General features: G+C 59.3%; 1 protein-coding gene across 1 annotated transcript; it reads right to left on the bottom strand.

Moving 5' to 3' along the window:
- Positions 1-2,223: 2,223 nt before the first annotated feature.
- ANGPTL4 (angiopoietin like 4) lies at positions 2,224-10,968 on the bottom strand (the record flags this gene model as incomplete). The annotated part of the gene is made up of 7 exons (XM_082780086.1): positions 2,224-3,492; positions 4,018-4,293; positions 4,575-4,670; positions 4,763-4,876; positions 9,084-9,216; positions 9,737-9,847; positions 10,420-10,968. The coding sequence occupies 7 exons, from the start codon at positions 10,966-10,968 to the stop codon at positions 3,311-3,313; spliced, it is 1,461 nt and encodes a 486-aa protein (XP_082636212.1). The 3' UTR covers positions 2,224-3,310.
- Positions 10,969-18,819: the final 7,851 nt, after the last annotated feature.

The raw sequence follows: 18,819 nt of genomic DNA, 5'->3' as shown, positions 1-18,819 counted from the left end.
CGTGTCTGCAGACACTTTCTGAGAATCCCACATCTAGAATTGCTTGTAGGCCATTGAGCCTCTTGCTGCAGATGTCCTACAAACCCCAAGCATTTTTACTACAATATACTGGGGTGCAAACCCCTGAGAGCAGACACGCCGATGGCATCGGCGTCTTGGTTTTGCTGTGGGTGCCAGAGAGCCTGTCTGGGGCTGCCTGGGCTGTGCCAGGAGGGGAGAACCACAAAGAACTCGGGCCGTGTTATTCATCAGCTGTTTCTTGGACTTGCCCCAGATTTTGGCCTCGAGCACCACTTTGCCAATTTGCCTTTTTCATTTTGTTGTGCTGCTCAGTGAGACCGCACCGCACAGCCCACTCGGTCGGAGAGGGCTCAGTGTGCTGCTCCTTTCTGTCCTCCTCCCAATTTTTGCTGCCTCTTGACAAAAAGAGGCACAGGCCGTGTGTCACCTCCGTGTCACCGCTGGGCACCAAGCATCCCCCGGGCACCACTGAGATGGGCAGAAAGCTGCGAGGCGAGGATGGGGCGAGGCTGCCCTTGGTGACGCAGGCTGGATAACAAAAAAAAAATAAAAATAAAAATCAAGTGGATCGAGTGGCAGCCTGTATTTCCAGCTGCAGGGCGAGGCTTTGCTCAGAGGGCTCGAGGAGGACGGCAGATGGAGGGGTTTTTTGGGTGCCAGGAGGTGCTTGCCCTGGGTTCGGGGGGCAGCGGCGCCCGGTGCCGTTTCTGTCGCTGTCACTGGAGGGAGCTGCCACACGCCGCATTCGAGGCGTTTGTTCAAAATGAAGGAGCTGGAGGATCCGAGGGAGGTTTCGGAGGAAAACACAGACCCAGGACGCGTTTTGTGTGCGCAGAGACCGGTCGCAGAAGCTGGTGCAGCTGGCGGCCGGGGAGCGCTGCTGGGGGGATCTGGGGTCGGGGGGCGCAGGCGGTGAAGGGAGCAGCGGGTGTGTGTCGGGTGTGGGCAGGCTTTGGGGTTTTCGGCCATCCCCCAGCTGGGGAACCCCCACGTTGTCCTGCAGCCTCTTCTTCTCGGGGCTAAAGATCAAATAAATGCACTTCTGGGGGGCAACCCTGTATCCTGCCGAAAAATGGCCATGGCTGGGCACAGTGTGGCTGCGGCACTGATTTATATTTTATGCACAAAGCCCACCTTAGGCTAATCACTTCGGCATCCAGGCTAAAACACGGCCCTCCGGGGTCTGCTGCTGTACCCAGGGACTAAACAAGCTTTGGATTAAGCAAATGGAACATTAAAAATGTATTTCTGAAGGCAAGAGGGAGCGGATAGATAGCAGAGGGCAGCGTAATGGGCTCTTTGTGCAATTGTACCTGGGGCTATCATTAACCCCGGTATTTTCCCCAGGGAAGGGGGGTGGACACAGGAGCTGGGGAAGGCGAGCCACATATAGGTGCGTCAGGTATTTGTGCAGCTGCTCCATGGGACTTCCCAAGCCGTGTTTATTCTTGTCTTTCCCTTCTGGCATGAGCAATTCTTATTTTTTTTTTTTCTCCTCTTTTTTTTTTTTTTTTAAATCTTTTGTGCTTGTAGAATACCTATGATCAGCTAAAGATGTGTTGCTGTTCTCTCTAGCTCTGCCATCACCCTGGATGGGCCACGTGTCCGGGACCACATGCCCCGCTGCTCTACCTGAGGAGCAGATCATCAAGGCTTCTGCTGGATCCCCAGATTCCTTTACACATAACAACTGCCCCAAACCTGCAATAAATACTTACGGAGATTACTATGCACATATGTTATGAACAGGTAAGAAGTTATTTACTGGGGCTTCTCCTGCTCAGATCTGACTTTAACCCATGCAGGTAACTCAGAGCTCAGCCTCTGCTCTTGTTCGAGGTGTTGGCGAGTGCTCGCACAGCACGGAGCCTTCCTGCTGACTGCAAGGAATCTCCCCCATGTGAAACTCTGCCTTCAAAGAATAAGGGCCTGCTCACTGTCACTGCTGTCCCAGGGCTTGGTTTCCAGTGAAAAAAACAACATAGAAACCCATCAGCTTCAAGCAGACTGAAAACTATGGCTGGGGCTGTAGCAGGCACTGCTGTCTCAGAGGTCCACAAGCCTATTGCAAATTGTTCACACCAAGAAGGAAATGTTGTGTTCCCATCAAGCACACATAAAAGCAAAGTTTATGAATGCTGCGTGCTCACACAGCTCCCACACAACTTTACTGGTGAACCATCAGGCAAATAATCCAGCCAGGACAGTTACAGGCTTGTTTTTATTAAAAGACATCTTCAGAAAAGATATTTTAGTACAAAAAAAAAAAGTTTAAAATACACAAACTACAGTTGTTTTTTTTTTTCCAGCGTCAACATTTATAAATTACACCACATTGTTTTTAACACTGCATTTAAATACAGAAACAAAATTAAAACAGGAAACTCATCAAAAAGATCCAACATCCTACAAATGACTATGTACAATATTTAGCAGCTAGGAGCTCTAGCACAGTAGTCAATATGACTTCAATAGGGCAGGATGCTTGGGAAGTCCCAAGACGGCAGCTTGGCCCGTAACAGTTTTTGGGGACCTGCTTTGCCCCCCTTTCCTGACACCCACCCCAAAGGCAGGAGCTCCTTTCCTGGAGCTGGGAGTGTTTTCTCCAGCTCCCAGCAAATGCCAGCACAGCCAGAAATCGCAGTGACTTCAAAGCTTTGGGGCCAGGGGAGGTGAGGGAGCCCAAAGTCCCCTTGTCCAAAAGGAGCCCTGCATCCTCCCAGTGACACCCACATTCCCAGTGGGTTGAAGTCACGGGAGCAGGGCTGCATGGCAGAAGCAAGATTAAGCTGTCAGAGGCTCCTGCCCCACGGGGCCAGGGGAAAATAGGGGAAATTCACAGGGGGTGCGTACAACTGGCTTGGGAACAACGGTGAGAGGTGGGATGCGGCAAGGCTCAGTACCCAACGGCTTGGGGCAGGGTAGCAAAACCCTTCCCGTGCCTCCCTTTTACCCCAGCTCATCAAAACCAGCATGGAAGTGTTGAGGCAGGACAGAAAGCACCAGATGACTTGAAGACCCCCGGGCATGCTCTGGAGGTTGGCCTCCCTGCCGGCAGCTCCCCTCTTGCTTTGGGAGCTCCCATCCAGGGGTTTTGGTGACACGGAGCTGTTTTACGTGCAGTGAGGAGCTGCGCCGTGCCACAGCCCCTGCCCGCTAAAGGGCTGCTAGCAAAGAGAAACGGTCCTTGGGGGCTTCCTGGGGAGGGTGGGCTGATTTTTCTGTAAACACCAAGTGATGGAGCTCACATCTGCGCTCCACGGAGAAGGTCAAGTCTGCAATGGCAGCTTCAGGGCTCTGCTTCCAGTGCTGTGGGTTGGATTTTCATGGTGGTGGACTTCAGAGGGTAGTACCTGCCTTTCCATGTCTTCCAGAAGATGCCCTGCTTGCGCTCGTGCCTCTGGCGAGGGATGGAGCGGAAATACTTCCCGTTGAGGTTGGCATGGCCACAGGTGCTGAACCACCAGCCACCTACCAGGGCAATGCAGAGGAGGGTTAAATCCACAGCACTTCCAGCCAGAACACAAACCCACCTTCAAGACAGCTGCTGCCCCTGCTTTCCCCATACCTCAGGGCTTTGGGAGCTTACAAGACCTCGTACACATTTGAGGAGTCCCACGCACTGGAAATCCTTGCATGGACCCAGTAGGAGTTCAGGACATGTCTGTATGTCCCTGCTGCTCTTTCTTGCATGCAATAAAACTTCACCAAACCCTGCGGCAGCCCCATCTCAGGCCTGGGTCCGGCCCCTGCTTTACTCAAGGGTGGCAGCCAGCAAAGCCCTTACAAAGGCAACTTCTTGGGGCAAGACCTGAACCACAGCTTCAGCTACCCCTCCCCATTCCTCAGACAGCTCTTCCCATGGGTCCCTCCTCCCCCAGGTCTCCGGTGCAGGGAACAAAGCAGCTCAGCACCAGAGGGAGCATCCAGCCCCAGCCCACCACCGGGGGTGGAAGGGAAAGCACCCGTCCCTGGGAAGGAAGAGCCCACACTGACCTGAGAGGTGCTTGGCACAGTTTGTGTCAGCTTTGAGGTCGTGGTCACGATCCCGAGTGGAGAAGGGCAGCTGCCTGAAGTCCCCAATGGCATTTTCCAGTTCTCCTGATAGAGGTCCCAGCAGGTTGAGGGTGTAGGCTGTGCTCTCTCCACCGAGGCTGAACTCAAACTGAACCGCCTGGGAATTTCCCTCCCAGTCCTCCAGCTCGATCAGGAGGTTGTACCTTCCCTCCTGGACGAGGTGATGGATCTTCTCCAGACCCAGCCAGAAGTCACCTGAAACAAGAAACTTTGCCTTGGTCCCAGGAACCGGACGGGCTGCAGAGGCAAACGGGGCCCTGGATGGGACAAGTCAGGACACTGCAGCACCTGAGCCGCTGCGTGCCAGGCCATGGGACAAGTCAGAAAGACCAGACACAACAGCGGTGTCCCCCCTCTCCTCACCCCAACACTGCTCCAGCACGTGGAGATCTCTAGGGGCCAGCAAGAGGAAATAACTCATCCTTGGTTAGGCTGTCACTCATCCTGCGATAAGATCAATGCCATCATCTACCTACCATGAAGGTCTCCAAAGCCGTTCTTGTAGGCATCCCAAAGCTGGTCAAAGTCTACAGAGCCATCTGTGCGCCTCTGGATCACTGTCCAGCCACCTTCTGCGGGGATTACAGACAGTCATTTCAGGGCTACCGTCGGCAAGGCCGCCGTGCAGCGTGCTGCGAGGCGCACGGCATCCCCAGCGCGTTACCTGCAGTCATGTCGCAGTAGACTTTGAAGGGCTGAGACCCCGAGGGCTGCACCTGGAAGATGCCGCTGCTTTGCTGCCCAGCCAGGAAGAGCTGCTGGCAGTCCTCTGGGAGCTCTGCAGGAAGAAGGAGAAGGTGTCTGAGGAAACATCCCCATGTCCCATGTCCCCCAGCTGCTGTCAACACAACCCCAGCAGGCACAGCCCTCGCCAGGAGCCTGCCACCTACGGCTGTGGTGTTGGATGTGTGCTGGAGCCGGCAGCCCCTGGGTCCCCAGCATTTCAACGCCAGTGACCCAATATCTTCCCATTTATCCTAACGCAGCTATTTGGGCTCCCATCCAAGGCAGAAGCTGGGCATCGGGCCAGGTGGCAGCAGCCCAGGGCTGGGGAGCACGGCTCCCCAGTGAGGGCAGACACCGAGGCACTTCCAGCTCCCTCCAGGGTTTGGGACGGGGCAACCACCTGCAAGGGGAAAGCTTCCCCATCTCAGCCCCATACTGGAGCCCTCCAAGGGCTATGGGGTGGGAAGAAAGTCCAGAAGGTGCCCAACACCCATCCAAGCCAAGCCTGATGCTGCTGCTGGCCGGCAGGGAGCCCGCGGTGCCCTGAGACTCGCTGACCGGGGTGGATGGGCACGGGGAGCCCCGGCTGATCTCGCACAGGGTGAGGCCACCCCCGGCACGGGGCTCCCACCTCTCCTTCCGCCCCTTGGGGACTTTGCCCCTGGCTGCCAGCAACGCAGCGTTTCAACAGCGCTGATAAAAGTCCAGCCGGGAACCGCCACCCGCAGCACCCGGCAAGGAAAAAAAAAAAAAAAAAAAAAAAAAAAACCTGTTACAAAACCCGAGTCGAAAGGCCGCTGGAGGATGCGTAGAGCCTTCAGCCACGGGGTGCCGGCACGCTCAAGGGGCTCTTTGTGTGCCGGGACAGGTGCCCCCGGCCCCCCGGCCCTGTCACCCCCAGACAAAGGCGCTCTGTTCCCTGCCTGTGGGGGCAGCTCCCGGCTGAACGTGGGGTGGGTTCGGGTGGCTCGCAGCTGCTGCCGGCGTGACCCCGACGCAGGCGGCTGGGGAGACCCAAACACCGGCATCCCCCTCCTGCAGCCCCTCTTGGGATCCCCCCACAGCAGCAGCGGCTCACGGGGGTCCGGGCAGGGAGAGCAGCCTCCCCTCAGAGCCGCAGGGCTTCGTCTGGGGCCAAAGGGTGGGAGTGGGGCCTTTTGGGCTGCTGAGGGGGAGGGCGGCCCCACAGGACATCGCACCGGCCCCATCCCCGGCCCCATCCCCATTGGGGCGACGGAGCCAGAACTGGAGGAAAGGTCAGCGGGGAGGGGGGCGGGGGATGGCAATGTGACACCCACCGCCACCTTTCACCCACTTCCAGCCCCTTATCCCCCCTTCGCTCCCCCCCTGCCATGAACTTTCCCCGCCTTGGCGGCCCCCCTCTCACACCCAGTGCTGCCGTTCGCATCCCTCAGCCCCGGCTGATGCCAAGGCAGGACCAGGTGCCACCAAGGCCACCGGTGCCAGCACAGGACGAGAGCCCAGCCCGCATGCACGCGGACAGAGGGCGAGCTTTTTGCACAAAGGATCAAAGCACAAAGCACCGAGCTTTGGGACACCCAGCACATCGCCAACATGCACGCTCCCTAGGCAAAAGCAGCCAGGGAAGGCAAAGGGGGCTTAAAGGGAAGGAACCACCCAGGGTGTTCCCCGACCCCACGGCGAGCCCAGCTCACACAGAGGCAGCAGGGATGTCCCGGAGGCTCCCAGCAGCAGCAAGCCCTCGGTGCTCTCCTCGCCTCCTCTCCCACACTATCGCCAGCCCGGGCAGGACAGTGCCCAGGCGGATGCTCGGCTGCGCCACGTGGCTCCCGCGTGCTGAAGTCAGCCCTGTCCCAGCTGGTTTTTTCACTGGGCTCTGACCAAGCTCGTTGCGCTCTTATCTCTTCTGTTTTCCTGGGGCAATGGGGACTTTCGAGCAGCTGAATGAGGTGCAGCTGCTTGAACAGCCTCAGCTCAATCTTTGTTTGAGGAACATGCTCGTTAGTTCCAGCTTGCGTTGCACATCCGTATGGCACCAGCAGAACAACAAGACCTCCTGGCTGCACTGGATGTTTTCCTTTCCCTCCCCCTTTATTTAGCCAAACAAGGCTTCAAATCAACAAGGCTCACTGGAGCAGCCCCAGGCATGGCACAGTATTTCCCCAGCGGGATCTCCAGCCACGATGGAGGTCACCAACCTGCGACAAGCACGGTCCTGGCGGAGGGCTGGGTGTGCCTGGCTGCGCTCACGCCCCACCAGGGCTGTTTGCATCGCCTGCCCCTCACCCTCCCCAGCCCGATTATTTTGGAGTCCCGGCACCACGGGGAGAGCGGGGCTTTACCTTTCGCCTACTGGGCCAGCTGCCAGGGAGCGCAGGCTCTGCCTAAAGACGTGATCCTCTTTCTGCAAGTGATTAAACCTTTCACTCTCGAGGCTGCTCCAAGCCTTCAACTTTCACATGCTTGGCACGCCGCCATCCCTGGCCTGAAAACTTGTGTTCGCTGGATGCAAATAAAAGGGTCTTTCTGAAAAGGCTGCTGGTGGAGTTCATTGCTGCTCCCCTGGGCTGTGCCAGCATCGTGGGTCTGCCTGACAATAGGCAGGGAGCAGCCACGGGCACGAGGCTGAGCCGCGACTGCCTGCTCCAAGAGCTGCCAGCAAGCCTCCCAGGCAGGGGGCACAGGGCCAGCCTTGCCAGATATTGTCTGCTTTAAGATTTGCCAGAAAACTCACTTAACTTGGTAACGAGAGGAAGCCAATTTGTTTTCTGTCACTGATATCAACAACAGGGATTAGGCAAGAGAAGGGGGGAGCTCGCGGCTCGGTCAGCCCATCGCTGTGGCTGGGATGCCCAGCAGGCTGAGGGCGCGCAGGGTCCACGGTGTGCAGATGGGAGCCAGGAACACGCTGTGCTGAGCTCTCACACACCCCCTTGCTGCACCCCCACAGGTGGTGGGGTCCTCGCTGTGCCCCGAGGCGTTTCACAAGGGCTGCAGCACCCGGCACCCACCAGCCGGCGCAGCCCACATTCAACACCAGGAAATAGCACAGACCTCGCCCACCTCCTTGCACCCCACTTTCGGCGTAACCCGGAGCTGAGAGGAGAGCAGGAGATGCTGCTGGAGACAAGCCACAAAGCAAAGAGCTGGGAGGAAACTGGAAAAAAGAGGTTTGGAGACAGTCCTCCAGCTTGATAGTACCTCTCTGAGCAGGGCTGGCTGGCCCCACCGAGCCAGGTGCCAGGAGTTTGGAGCACCGTGTCCCCTCTCTCCTTATCTGCACGGATTCTTTGTTCAGCTCACCCAGTGTTCAAGCACAGCGGTGACAGCTCGGGGCTCCACATACAACCTCCCATGTGCTTTCCCATAGCTGTCCCTGCGTTAAGCCCTAAGCAGGATATCCCCGTGGATCCTCGCCCTGCTCGGTTTCTGTTTGGCTCAGACTGGACATCCCCAGACAGCTGCACAGACGCTTCCCTGGCCAGCGGAGCCAGCGCTGTGATTTAGCTGACACGACACGAGAGCAGCTGCTCCCGGCCAGTGAACCCTGCGGGATCGCAGGTTTCTGTCTGGGAGGGAGGTTGCAAGGCACAGCGTGGTGGGGAAAGCCACCAAGACCCCTCTCCAGGCTGCTCCGCTGCCCTGCAGGAGCTCCTCCATCCCTACCACCCCAGGGGATGCTCCAGGCAGAAACAGGGGCTTTGGATACGACATCCACTCGCCTGCTCTAGCACACGTTTCCCAGGGCTGCAACTCTCCAGTGCAGCTCCCAGACATTTGCTGCAGCTCAGCACCGTCCTCTAAGGACAGTACGAGCTGAGGCACTCGCCTTTCATTTTCGAGACCCAAATACAAGCAGAGGGAGATGGTTGCACAAGGATGTAGCTGTCTTCTCATGGTCTAGGACACCCTAACACTCCCTTCTACCCAAGAGGCAGATTCTGCTTGGCAAAAGTGAGAGCAGGTGAACAAGAGCCAACTCCAGGGAGCAGAGAAAAATACCTGCTAGCAATTTCTTTGCTTCCCACTGCATTCTTAACATCAGGCAGAAAAATTCCTCCTAAACCCTTAAATTCCTGCTGGACTAATACTGGTCCTGAAGGCTGGGTTCTGCCCATGCTCCAGATCTTATCCAGCCTGGCCAAGCTCCCAAGCCCCAGTTTCGTGAGCAAATCTCACATCCTGAGTCAGGACAACTGAACCTTTTGTTTCCGAATGACTGCAACTGCTGCTGGTTCGCCCCAGCAAGAATCAGGGCGGCACGTGCAGATACTTACTCTGCGTCAGCACAGAGTCCACGCTCGCGTTCTGGCTTTGGTTGGTGTGGCTGAAGCTTTTCTTCAGGTTTATCTTCCACTTCGGAGACTGCGTTTTGTTGTCCTTCAGGTGTAAGGGGATCAGTAGGTTGACCTGCAAAGAAGAGAAGATGCAAGTCAGAACAGTTTTATCTTGGCTCGTTTTCAACACCGCTGCCCAGCAGAGCCGAGGGGTCACGGCATTGCTGCCCCCCCATCACCAGGGTGATGCTGCTGGGGTCAGACCAGAGCTGGGGGCTGAACTTGCCCAGAGAGCTCAAGGAGCAAGAGGCATCCAAGGCTGGCACAGCCAGGAATTATTATTGTGGGTTTTTCACACCCATGCTAATGATTTTACTCTACAGCTAAACTAAACAGCACAGCACGGAGCTGCTCATTTCCCACACAGCAACACCTCACATTTCACTGTGCAAACACAATGGAAGCTCCCGGCTCTGCTTTTTTGCTACCCGTGCACCAACACCACAGCACAGGGACTTGAAGCCAGAGGACAGCAACACTGCTGCTGCTGCCACCAGCGTGCCGTGCCAGCCGGGTTTTGAGGGATGGCTTCAGGACTCAGCAGTGGTCCCCAGCCACATGGCTGCTGCGTGCAGAGCCGGACGGGTGCTCACCTTGCTCTGCAGGCTTTTAATCTGCAGATTCTGCTTGTCCAGCTTGTACTGCTGCTGCTTGATCTTCTGCAAGAGCTCCTCGATTCGGGAGTTCTGGGCATCCATCAGGGTCTGCGGGGGGGGGGGAAGAGCTCGGTGAACCCCGCAGCAGCACGTACGGCACGGAGCTGGGCAGGACGGTGCTCCCGGTGCCCTGGGGCAAGGTCCCCGCTGGCAGCTCCCGTGTCCCCAGACTGGTCGGGTCCCCCCCAAACCGCTGTCACAGTGCTCCGGGTGGCTCGCGTCCCTCCGTGCTGATCCCCGTGTCCTGGGAGGGTGGGTCCCCACCAGTGCCCCCAGGTCGGTCCCCCCCAGCTATTCCCGGTGCACGGAGAGGGTCGGGTCCCCCAGTGCTCTCCCTGTGACCAATCCCCACGAGTGGCTCCCAGGAGGGCGGGGACCCCCCCGCTTCTTCCAGCCAGTCCCGGTGCCCCCCGGGTCGGGTTGGGGTCCCCCTGGGCTCCCCCGGGGCCGCTCCCCCTGCTCGCTCCCGGCGTCCCCGCTCGGGTCGGTCCCGATGGGCTCTGGTTCTCCCGGTGGGATCGGGTTCCCCCGGCTCCCGCGGGGCCGCTCCCCCTCCCCGGTCTCTCCCGGTACCCCCGGTGGGGTCGGGTCCCCCGGGATCCCCCCGACCCCGCGCTCACCTGCAGCGCTCCCAGGTCCTTGGCGCTCTGGTTCTCTGCCGGCCGCGCCTGCAGCGCCTGCCGGACGCGGCTCTCCAGCTGCTCCAGCCGGCCCTGGATCTCGGCTTTGTCGGCCGCCACCTCCTCCAGGCGCTGCCGCAGCGTCTCGGAGAGGTTGAAGAGCTGCCGGCCGCGGCCCTCCAGCTCCCGCACGCTGGCCCGCAGCAGCTCGCCCTGCTCCTGCGTCTCCCGGGCTTGGCGCAGCAGCCGCCCCATGGAGCTGTTGTGGGCGCTCAGGCGGCTGCCGAGCTCCCGCATCTGCCCCTTGGTCCTGTCCACATGCTCCTTCAGGCCGTGGCCGAGCTGCAGCAGCCCGTGGGCGATCACGTTCACCTCGTCCCAGGAGGCGAACTGCGCCCGCCGCTCCTTGCCGCTCGCCACCGCCCGCCGCTCGCTCGCGGCTCGCCCCGGTCCCGGTCCCGGTGCCGGTGCCGGTCCCGATCCCGGTGCCATCGCCATGCCCGCCGCCGCCGCGGCGCACAGCACCAGCGCTGCCCCCGTGAGCTGCATGGCCGGTCCCGGTGCGCGCCCCGCCGCCGCGCCGCCGCTTTTATCGGCGCTCGGGCGGGGACCGGCTGCATCACGGCGGGGAGTGCCCCGCTGCCGGCCCGCCCCGCGCCGCCCGGCCCCGCCGCTTTGTTCCTTTTCCTCCCGCAGCCGCTCCGGCTCCCGCACCGCCGGGCGCAGCCCCAGCCCCTGGAAGAGCCGTTCCTTCCCTGACAAGCCCTGTGCATGCTTGGTGTTACACCCCGCCATGTCGCCCACCCATCCCCATCCCCATCCCCATCCCCATCCCCGTCCCCGTCCCCGTCCCCGTCCCCGTCCCCGTCCCCGTCCCCGTCCCCGTTCCCATCCCCATCCCCATCCCCTCCCATTCCATCTCCTTCCCATCCCCATCCCATCCCCATCCCCACCCCCATCCCCATCCCCTCCCATCCCATCCCCATCCCATCCCCATCCCCATCCCACCCCATCCCATCCCCGTCCCATCCCATCCCCACCCCTATCCCCATTCCCATCTCCATCCCATCCCCATCTCATTCCCCGTCTCATTCCCACCCCCATCCCTATCCCCATTCCCATCCCATCCATGCTGATGACCCTACCCCACATCCTCACCTGGGTACCCTCATTGCCACCCTGTTGCCTCACCCCCCTCAGAGCAAACCCCGTGGATCTCCCAGCCATGGGTGCTGCCACACCAGGTGCCTGCACCCGCAGCCTCTCCCCAGCAGCCCTTGGCACAGAGATCCCTGTGCATGGTGAGCAGCTGGCCTTGGGGTGGATGTGTGCTGCAGGCACTGGGCTCCCAGGCCATGCCCTGATGGGTGCTGGGGCCCTGCAGTGGGTGCAGGGCTCTGCTGGGTGCCCCAGACCATGGCACTGCTGCACACTGCAGGCACAGGGTTGGTGGGTGATGCTCCTCTGTGTGCCTGGGGGGAGCAGGGCATTCATTTGTCTCAGCACTCCCCATCCCTAAGAAATCCAGGATGAATTCTTCCCCCAGCTAAAGGCTCATTCATCCCCTTGTGAAAAATGTGCATCTTATTTCATTTGAAAATGTCCTTGACTCCAGTTACCAGCTCTTCCTTCTTGCTCTGCCTTTTTCCACTAGCTTAGAGCGATTTTCTGTCTCCTTTTTTTTTTTTTTTTTTTTTTTCTCCCCACGAAGGAATTCACACTCTGCGATCGAGCCGCTCTCGGCTCTGCTCAGATGAGAGCAGATGGAGCCCTTCTGCTCCCTCCCTGCCGGGCGCTTCCTCCTGCTGCCCCAGCGCTCAGCACGGTAAAACACATCCTGGAGCTGGAGCTGCCGGCCTTCAGGGGTGAGCCCCCTGCCCACCGCTTGCTGAGCCCATGGGGGACAAAAGCTGCAGCGGGGGCTTGTGCCGAGCTCCCCCCACTCAGCCCTGGCAGCTGGGTGAACCCACAGCAGCTCTGCCTCCATCCCAGCCCCGCTCCCAGCCCTGCAGCTCAGGGTAGGGCCCATCCGTCCCTTCCGTCCCTTTTTCCTCTTGTCCAAAAGCGCACGGCAGTGGCGTCCCCCATCCCGGGGGTCCCTGTTTAACCGTGAGTTTGCAGAGCTGATTTCCAAGCCCAGCCTCTCCCAGCTTCAGCCTGGCAGGAGCTATGACGTACACTTCCAAATTCTTTTCCTATGACCGAGTAAGTGACTGATACTTGGGTTTCCCGTGCTTTTTACTTTGGGAGGACAAACTCCCTGTCCCTGGGGGTGAAGCTCCTCTTCGGTGGAGGTGAGTTTATGCACAGGGGTGTGGGAGGCTCCTGCAGGAACCGGCTGACGGCTCCTTGCTCTCCTGGCCCCGCGCCTCTCCCTGCCGTGCTCACAAGCATTTCACAAACATTTCCTGGGCTGCTTCTCCTGCTTCTCGCAGGAAGGGTGAGCAAGAGGCCTCCCAGCCAACACCTGGAGCTGACAGTGCAGGGAGGAGTTACCGAGGTAGGGGCTGGGCAGGAGGAATTTGGGAGATTTTGGCGGGCGGAGTAGCCTGGGAGCCCCCAGCCGCACTGCTGGCATTGCTTCTGCGTTTATTACAAAGCCAGAAAGAATTTTCCGAATGGGAAAAATAGAAAAAGAATGGGAAAAAGACCAGCTAGGAAAAACCTAAGGGGAAAAAAGAAACAAATAAACAAACAAAAAATGCCGCTTGTGGTCATTGCCTTTTCATTGCCTCTGAGGTTTGTGGGGTGCCTCTGCACAAACCCTGCTGCGCCACTGCAGTCACTTGGGGGGAGCTGGGGACACTGGGGGGAGGGTGATGGAGAATTGCCCCCCAGCAGGGTGAGGGCATCACCTGGGGTCCCTGCTCAGTGCCTCAGGGCACCAGGCTGGCCCCTGCCCCTTGGCTTGTGGCCGATTGGCACATCTGCCCCCCTCCAGGGGACACCCACTGCGTGCCCTGCCAAAGGCACCCGAACAGGATCACTCCCCCCAAAGAAAAACGTGAAATTTCTGCTTTTCACCTTGTGCCTGCCATCCTTTGGCAGCCCAGCAGCAGAAGAGCTGCCAGGAGCTGAGCTGCAGAGCAGAGGTCCGAGCGCCCACATGCTCGGCAGCACCTCGAGAACCCTCCGGATCGGGAAACACAACCCCCCGTGTCACTGGGACAAACAGGGAAGCACGATTTCAAATGTTGACTATTACTCCAGGTTCACGACGTCAGGCTAAATGAATCTTGTGAGAAACTCAGCTCCCTGCCCTGCCGTTACCCAACAGAAGAGTTTGTCCCACATAGCAGCCTGGGAGATGACGGGGTTATGCAGGGTCCTGAAGCAAACGCGTTCCCACTGGTGATTTTCTGCATTTGCAATGTTTGTGCTGAGGTGGGAGTGAGGTAATGCAAGAAGCTGAGGCCCCTCCAGAAGCCACATGATTTATGCATTTCACTTTGGATACATTTTCCTACTGGGACATCTCCAGTTGGCCCTGAGAAATATGAATTTTTAACATGCAGAAATGAAAAGTCCCCCCCCCCCCAAGGACCTGAGCTACCTGTGAATGACTGCAGGGTAATGGGAAGGTGCTCCCTGCAGTCCGAGGAGTTTAAATAGAGCTTAAAATGGACAGTCCAGTGGCTCGAGGATCTCAGCACATTTCTCTGTGCTGATGGAGCCCTGGTTTGCCCTACACAGGAGGAGGCTGCAGCGATGATCCCTGTGGGGCTCCAACCATCCAGCTCGCTCCAGGCTGGTTTGGGGCTGGAGAGAGCTCAGGTTTGGTCCCGGGGATGGTGCTGGCACAATGGGAGTGAAGCTGTCCCCTTCCCTAGGCCAGGGGAGGGAGGACCAGCACAGCCCACGCTCAGGAGGGACCCCACACGGACCAGCACCAGCACGGCAGACCCTGCACGGGGACTGCAGCAGCCCAGGGAGCAGCAGGACACCGTGGTCCTTGGGGTATCACCCAGGTCTCTGCATGACCTCCGTAGGGGTCAGCCCCTGTCCCCAGCAGGGTCTCAACAAGTTCATTTTTGTGGAGGTGTCTCTGAAGTAACAGGGGACTTCCCACCCCCTTCCCTATCTTTATCCCCATCCCCATCCATCCCCATCCCCATCCCCATCCCCATCACCTCCCCATCTTCTTCCTCACCCCCATCCCCATCACCCCTGTGTGTGTTCTGAGGGCAGAGGGCCTCCCCTCCTGCTCCAGGAGCTCACAGCAGGGCAGGACCAGGGCTGTGCCCAAACCTCTGATGCTGCGCGACCTCCCCCAACCCTCCCCTTTCCCCCATCACTTTCCCCTGCGGTCCTTCATCCCCCAGATTTCTTCTCTCAGTGAGTGACTTTGCATTTTATTCCTTGCACCCTCCCTTCCCCGTGGTGCCCCCAGCCCAAGCAGAGAGGCAGTGCCCGGGCACAGCACCCCGCCAGGCTGCGATGAGCGTCTTTGTTCTCTGCCATGCTCCATCCCGCTCCTTCCCACGCTGACCCCTGGGTCACTGTGCGAAAGTTCAGCCCCGTCTGAACTCAGATTGCATTCCTGCAGCTGCTCAGCCCTGCGCTCACGTCACCGGGAGGGCTGGGAGGGATGCGAATTGACGGGAAGGTTGCTCACAGCGTCGCTTTATTGTTAGAAAGAGCAGGCGTGAGGGAGACTCCAACGAAAGGGGAATGGGGCATGTGTGAATTATGCCGTCACCGTCGCAGGGATAAATTTAGATTTTCCAGAGGAACAATTGCTGTGTTCCAGTGGAGGTCAGGAGGCATCCAGCAGGGATTTCCCACCGACCCCAGCTGAGCGCAGCCAGCACATCTCACCCAGACAGGCGCTGGCAGCCGTCCCAGCCAGAGCCGGGCTCCCGACCTGCCTCGGTCTCTGCTCCGACCAGGTCACAGCAGCGATTTATGTGTCACACACCCACAGACACAGCCCTGCTGGTGAAATGGTTCTGCCAGCTAAAGCAGCCACGTGCTGGGTTCGCTTATCCACACTCTTCCCAAGCGTGGCTCTGCTGGACGGAGACCTGGGCTGCGGCGGGGCTGTGGGGTTCCCAGCCTCACTGCAAGGCAGCAAGGGACTGGGCGGCTCCTGCAGCCTGCCCAGAGCCACAGCACCTCCAGCCGGGCTGGATTGGACCCGGCACCCTGAGCTGGCAGCGGGGGCTCAGAGCCACCGACCGCTTTGAGTCACTCAACCCCGATGTTTGCTCGGCAGCTGGGTTTGCTGTGCCCCCAGCCCCACCGCCCCAATGGTGCTGAGCACGGTGCAGGAGGCTCCCGGCAAGGCAAAGAGCTGCAACGGGGCTGTCCCGGGCTGCTGAGCACCAACCTTGTCCAGCCCCTGCGCCAGGGACACCTCCGTCAGTGTGTTCGCAAAGATTTCTGCGTTTGATGGAATTTCCTCTTGAGCGGAGACAAATTTCCAAGCGGGGTGAGTCAGAAACGTGGAAATGGTTGCAGCGAGATCCAGATGTGCCATGAGAGTGGCCACGTCCCCGGGCTCTGTTCCCATCCTCGCTCCCCGGCCAGCACAGGGCCCCCATGGGCAGACCACCAGCAGCCCTGGTGCACCCAAGCCCGTATGGGGTGGAGGCCAGCACCCGGCTGTGGTATCACCTGTGGGGTCACAGCTTGGCTGGGTTCCCCCCCTTACACCCTGAAGGTTTTTTTCCCAGCCAGGGGAGGCTCCGAGCACCCTCAGCCAGGAGCAGGGGAGCTAATTTCCACCGTCACACAGAAAAAAAAGGCCAACATAAAAGGCCCGCAACGCTCATCCCAACCAGCCCCTTGTTTTCCTGGCGGGCTGGATGGGAGTTATGCAAGTTCTCGCTACCCTTTATTCTTCCTGCTGTGCCCCAGGCTCCTTGGAGAGCGCTGGGTCACTGTGTGGAAGGTCACCCTTGCCATCAGGCAGGAAACTGGAGCACTTTGGTTAACGTGGGAGGCTCGGCAGCCAGAGAAATTGGACCCTTATTTTTACAGTCATCACTGAATTTGAACAACATGTGTTTCGGATTACTGGCTTTCGCTGCTTGGGCTCGTGACTCATCCACGCAGGGAGCTGCAGGTTCCCAGGGAGGACGATGCCTATCGGAGCACCCGGGGTGCTCCTGGCCCTATGCCAGAGGGGCCGGATCCTGTGCACTGCCCAGCGCCAGGCTTCACCACCCTTTGGATGGAAACGGTGGACAATAGGGTCAGTGCTTGTGTGCACCTTGGTGCCTTTGTCACCAGGTTACTTGGTGCCGTGAAAGACTCCCCATTAATCAGTATAGTTGGGTATTAAAAAAAAAAAAAAAAAAAAAAAAAAAAAAGAACAAACTCATTTTTGGGTGTCTAACTGGTCCCAGGAGGCTGCACTGCTCGGACAAGGCTGCTCTGGGAAGTGGCAGCCTGGAGGGGTTTGGGCTCAGCTCTGTGAGCTCCCCGTGGCCAGGCTTGGGGGACAGAATCACTGGGGGTCGGTGGTGGGTCCTGCCCTGTTGGACATCTCCAGTAACCCTCTGGGTGATGGGGAAGGGCACACCCTCGGTAACTCTGCAGGTGGCACAAAGCTGGGCACAGTGGCCGGCTCTCCAGAGGGGGTTGGACAGTCTGGAGAGCTGGGCTGCCAAAAATCTCGTGTTGTTCACCAAGGAAAAGTGCAGCCCCAGGCACCAGGACATGCTGGGGGCACCCAGCTGGGCAGAAAGGACCTAGGAGTTCTGGTGGACATCAGGTTGAGCGAGAACCAGCAATGTGCCCCTGCTGCTAAGAAGGCTGACGGTGATCTTGGCTGTGCTAGGCCAAGTGTTGTCCACAGGTGAAGGGAGGAGACCCTGCCCCTCCGTCCAGCACCAGCGAGGCTGTGCCTGGAGTGCTGGGGCCGGTGCTGAGCCCCCTAGTACAAGAGAGACGTGGATGTGCTGGGAGAAGTCCAACGGGGGGGCACCAAGATACTGAAGGGCCTGGAGCCCCTCTGCTGTGGGGAGAGGCTGAGAGAGCTGGGACTGCTCAGCCTGGAGAAGGGGAAGCTCAGGGGGGGCTCACCACAAATACCTGAAGGGAGGGTGCAGGGAGGATGGAGCCAGGCTCTTGCCAGTGGTGCCCAGTGCCAGGACGAGAGGCCATGGGCACAAACTTGGCCACGGGAGGCTCTGGATGAACACCAGCAAGCGCTGCTGTGCTGTGGGGTGATGGAGCACAGGCTGCACAGAGAGGCTGTGGGGTCTCCTCCTTGGGAACCATCAGAAGCCGCCTGGACGTGGTCCTGGGCACCCTGCTGCGGGTGGTCCTGCTGGAGCAGGGGTCGGGCCAGAAGAGCTCCAGGGCTCCCTCCAAACCCCAACCATTCTGTGATGCTGAGGGAGCTGGGAGGAAAAGAAAATTTGCTCCCCAGAGAAACAGTGGTGTGGCTCCCCTTCGGCTTCCCTTTGATTAGCAGCCTCTGGCCAGCCACAGAGCAGCTTTGGAAGAGCCTGAAGCGGACCGCAAGGCACAGGGGTGACAGGGCATTTACCCAGGTGTTTTCTGCACATCTTTCATTTCCTTTGCCTGTTCTGGAAGGAGATACCCAAAAGGGAGGAGAGTGTGGCTGTGGCAAGCATCAGTGACACCCCCAGGGTGCAAGGAGGGTCCCCCCGTCCCCTCCTCCTCTGCCACAGGGGCACAGGCGGAGCTGGCACCGCTCAGCACCCACCCGCCAGCACCCGCCGGTGGCCGTGACCCCTCCGTCCTGCTGGCACAGCCCTCATCAGCTGGATCTGCTGTCGCAGCACAAACAGCTTTTTTTGGCCGTGTGATAAACCCCAGGGTCACTTCTGCTGCCCAGGAAGGCTTTCAGGACACGTAGGACGGGTGTCCACGCGGGTCCCGGGCACCTCCACACCTGGCTGACACCTTGCAGGGTGCCTGGAGGGCGAGTGCTGCTCAGCCCCCTGAGCACAGGGCACCCACAGATCCCACGGGACCCCCTGCACCCCCACGGGGCCACGGCTGCTTGTCCCATGGGGAGGGAGCTGCAGGCTCAGGATACCCGTGGGAGGGGGCCGCAGACATGGGAACAAGGGCAGAGGGGATGTTTCTCGTCATAGGGGAAAAAGGCACAGCCTTCCTGGCTCGGTGCTGGAAGTCCCAGCTGGGGCCCAAACTTCTCCCAGCACCTTCCTGCCCAGGTTGTGACTCACAGCCGTGACGGTCCAGTTCCCCCCCTGGCTCCAGTGGGCAAAGAATGGGAACGGTCACGGCCGAGCCCCAAGGGACCGTGTGAGGTGGCGGTGATGCTCCTCAGCGTCCCCCAAAGGTGCACTTGGGTGGACGCGTCCGGGAAAACCTGCGTGGGAACAGGAACATTTCCTGCAGGTGGTCACATCAGGAAGGGAAGGCAAGGCAAGGCAAGGCAAGGGAGATTTTCTTGTCATG

This window comes from Aythya marila (assembly GCF_965140915.1).
Source record: "Aythya marila genome assembly, chromosome: 27".
In the NCBI taxonomy this organism is placed as follows: domain Eukaryota; kingdom Metazoa; phylum Chordata; class Aves; order Anseriformes; family Anatidae; genus Aythya; species Aythya marila.
Note: the sequence above shows the minus strand (reverse complement) of the source record. Positions and strands in the feature narration are given on the sequence as shown.